The sequence below is a fragment of the Salvelinus namaycush genome, chromosome 12 (assembly GCF_016432855.1).
Source record: "Salvelinus namaycush isolate Seneca chromosome 12, SaNama_1.0, whole genome shotgun sequence".
Taxonomy (NCBI): domain Eukaryota; kingdom Metazoa; phylum Chordata; class Actinopteri; order Salmoniformes; family Salmonidae; genus Salvelinus; species Salvelinus namaycush.
This window is the reverse complement of record NC_052318.1, coordinates 1,693,480-1,696,948: the sequence shown is the minus strand read 5'-3', so window position 1 is coordinate 1,696,948 and position 3,469 is coordinate 1,693,480. Positions and strand designations below refer to the sequence as shown.

Below are 3,469 nucleotides of genomic sequence, written 5' to 3'. Positions count from 1 at the left end.
GTGACGTAGTGTCCGTATTAGTGACAGAACACTGAGCCAATCACGGCGCAACTAGAGAACACTACCAACCCCTACACTCCGTATTTCCCCCTGGCTGCCTCACCACCGAAAGCACTGAGCTAGGCTGAAACACCTGCATTTTGGAGCTGTCTTACTCAAGAAAGCAAACAAAAGTCCATGTTTGTTTGATTGTTTGCAAACTGATACGTGACACTTATTAATGCAAAAATAACATGCAAAACAGGCAACAATAACAACAACAGCCATACAGTAGAACATAAGGCTGAAAGTTACCAGAGTAACAGGAAGTAATTAGTAGTAATTACCTATCATTACACAGCATGTAAAATCCCCAATAAAACCCTGTAACTATTTAGATGCCTGCACAACATTCAGACTTTCGTGTTCCTGTCGACAATAAAACGTGTTTAGAAACACACAGCTTCTCCCTTCAGACGACAACAACACTCTGACCTGAGTGGGCGGGTGCAGTGTCCAGATGAGCATTTCTGATTGGTTGGGGATGGCAGGGCTATGATGGATGAGGGATAACTAAGGTAGGCTGAGCAGCCAAACTAACGGGACTGAAGGGAAACTGAAGGGACTGTGAGGGGAAGTTAGGTAGAGAGGAGCAGGATGGCTTTCTTTACAGTTACAGTACATACAGAAACACGCTCATGAACAGAAAATCTGTAATTTATTGGTGGTTCCCATGTAATGCAGGCAGTCTGAGCACTCCAGGTTCATCAGCTTGTAGTGGGCCCTCCAGCAGTTTGGCTTGCTCTATCATTAACAGAGTGTCTGCCACCATCTCAGGCACTACATAGGAAGGGAGGAGAAATATTAACACACAAATACATTGTAAGTTTAGTGTCACATCAAATGCAATGCAAGCCAACAATAAATTCCCAGTCAAGTGACATGTACCTGAACATATATTCTTCATGTTTCTTCACTTCTGAGGCTAGCTGACTGTGTTGCACCCCAGCATATTTTACATCCTTCAGGTTCTCAATGATGTTGATGCTTTTCCTCCAGTCACTGCTGACTTCTGTCAGGGAGTTCTGGATGTCCTTCCCGTCCCCCAGGGCATTGTGGAGCTGACGGAGGCTTGAACGGACCTTGTCTAACTGGGAATGGATTGCAGCCTGGAGAGTGGGGACAGACAATTGTACATTGTTTAGATAGGGTTTTACATGAATCAAAGGGCACTACAGAATGCAGCCAATGTCAAAACTAAATAAATGATTTTCTAACTTCAGTCATGCTTCTACTAAAACTCCAGATCTAACTGGTTGATCAATAAATAATTTATGGATTTATGTCAGTTACTAGGTCTTAGCATGTGAACAATTCCTTTTATAATGATTATGTTAGTTAGCTAGCTAGCTATGGCTCCATACAGAATCAAGCTAACGTTAGCCAAATAGTTTGCAAAATAACTTTACCTAATCGATTTTGGTAGCTAGTGTCAGACTACAACGTTAGAGTTACAAACGCTTAATAACAATGACTTTGACAAAAATGTATTACATAGAAGAAAAAAGCTTGCTACCTAGCCATAAAAGAAAGACATTTAGACTTAACTGCTATGACAGCTAACAGCTGGGATTCATTGGTGGACATTGCCCAATCAGTCTCATTGGTAAACTGGTCACACACGTTGTGATTGAGAGGTAGTTGAGCCAGACAACACAGCCTATGTGAGCTGTCAGCAACCAACCAGTGTAGAATAAGCTGGTCTATGAAAACCTCATCTTATTGGTTAGAAGAAACAGATCCCACCCCCCTGATCTTCTGCTCTCTCTCTCTCTCATTGCTTGCAATTCCCTGTTTGCACTGGTTTGCACATCTCTTTTTGTCATGGGTGCTAAAGTACTGCCAAAAGTCTTAGCACGCAAAATGTACATGTGCAGGTGTACAGATGCAATTATTGCTAGCAAATATTAACTTAACAGTTTGCGAATGCGATTACAACTACAAATTCGTTTTTTTCAATTTCACATCAGTTACACGTTTGAGAATGTGTTTACAACTACAGTTTATTCTTTCATGTGTACAACTCATCAGTTACACACTTGCAAATAGTGTTTACAAATACAGATTATTCTGTCATGTTCACAATTTATCAGTTGTGCAATGTGTTGACAACTACAAATCTATTCTACATGCTCAAATCATTAGGTCATTGATTTACCTCCATAGACAACGCACTCTTTCTCCGACTTGTGTGGAGGTAAGACATTTTAACATGTATCTGATTAAAAACATTCATCTAGCCTCCTGAATTTTAAACAATGCAACAGCTTGTTGCCACTCACAAGGCTATGCCTCTTGAGTCACTTTCATAATTTTTTACATATCTTGCATTACTCATCTCATATGTATATACTGTATTCTATATGATCTATTGCATCTTAGCCTATGTGCTCTGACATTGCTCATCCATATATTTATACATTCTTATTCAATTTGTTGTGAAATTGTTAGATATTACTTGTTAGATATTGCTGCCCTGCTGGAAGTAGAAGCACAAGCATTTCGCTACACTCGCAATAACATCTGTTAACCAAGTGCATGTCACCAATAACATCTGTTAACCATGTGCATGTGACCAATAAGATTTGATTTGAGTGTTCTGACTTCTGAGAAATGGTTTACAATTTTATTGTCACTAGAACTCATTACTGTCAACGTTGGGTGACATTAGTGAACCTCGACCCTGAGGAAAATGACAAAATGGCCGCTTGAGTGTGGGCAGGTGAATTATTGGATGCTTTTTTTGTTGATATTACTCATATATTTTTTGTTTATTTTCTGGATTTATCGACCGACGGCCTGTAAGGTCTGGAAAGATGTATCCATATTTTGTTTTGTTATGTTTTGACATCTCTTTTTGTCTAGAATTCAGCCCAACTAAGAAGCTTAAAACCTGTTTGGGATAGGGGGCAGCATTTTCACTTTTTGATGAAAAGCGTGCCCAGAGTAAACTGCCTGCTACTCTGTCCCAGATGCTAATGTATGCATATTATTAGTAGTATTGGATAGAAAACACTCTGAAGTTTCTAAAACTGTTATAATGATGTCTGTGAGTATAACAGAACTCATATGGCAGGCGAAAACCTGAGAAAAATCCAACCAGGAAGTGGGAAATCTGAAGTTTGTAGTTTTTCAAAGCTTGGTCTACCGAATACACAGTCTCTATGGGGTCAAGTTGCACTTCCTAAGGCTTCCACTAGATGTCAGCCGTCTTTAGAAACTTGTTTCAGGCTTCTGCTATAAAGGAGGGGGGAATGGGAGCTGAATGAGTCATAGGTCTGGCAGAGTGTCTCATGCTCGTGACGCGCGGTCCCGACAGAGTTAGCTCTCGTTCCAGTGCTTTTCTACAGACAATGGAATTCTCCGGGTTGGAACATTATTGAAGTTTTATGTTAAAAACATCCTAAAGATTGATTCCATACATCGTTTG

General features: G+C 40.1%; 1 protein-coding gene across 1 annotated transcript; it reads right to left on the bottom strand.

Annotated features, from left to right (window-relative positions):
* Positions 1-680: 680 nt before the first annotated feature.
* On the bottom strand, positions 681-1,684 carry LOC120056402 (exocyst complex component 3-like). The gene is made up of 3 exons (XM_039004565.1): positions 1,588-1,684; positions 928-1,148; positions 681-819 (listed from the first exon to the last, which is right to left on the bottom strand). The coding sequence occupies exons 1-3, from the start codon at positions 1,624-1,626 to the stop codon at positions 813-815; spliced, it is 267 nt and encodes an 88-aa protein (XP_038860493.1). The 5' UTR covers positions 1,627-1,684; the 3' UTR covers positions 681-812.
* Between the last annotated feature and the right edge of the window lie 1,785 nt (positions 1,685-3,469).

Coding starts and splice junctions, on each gene's coding strand:
- LOC120056402 (XM_039004565.1), bottom strand. CDS start 1,626: ATGTCCACCAATGAATCCCAGCTGTTAGCTGTCATAGCA. Junction 1,149..1,587: donor AGCTGTTAGCTGTCATAGCA/GTTAAGTCTAAA, acceptor CCCACTCTCCAG/GCTGCAATCCATTCCCAGTT.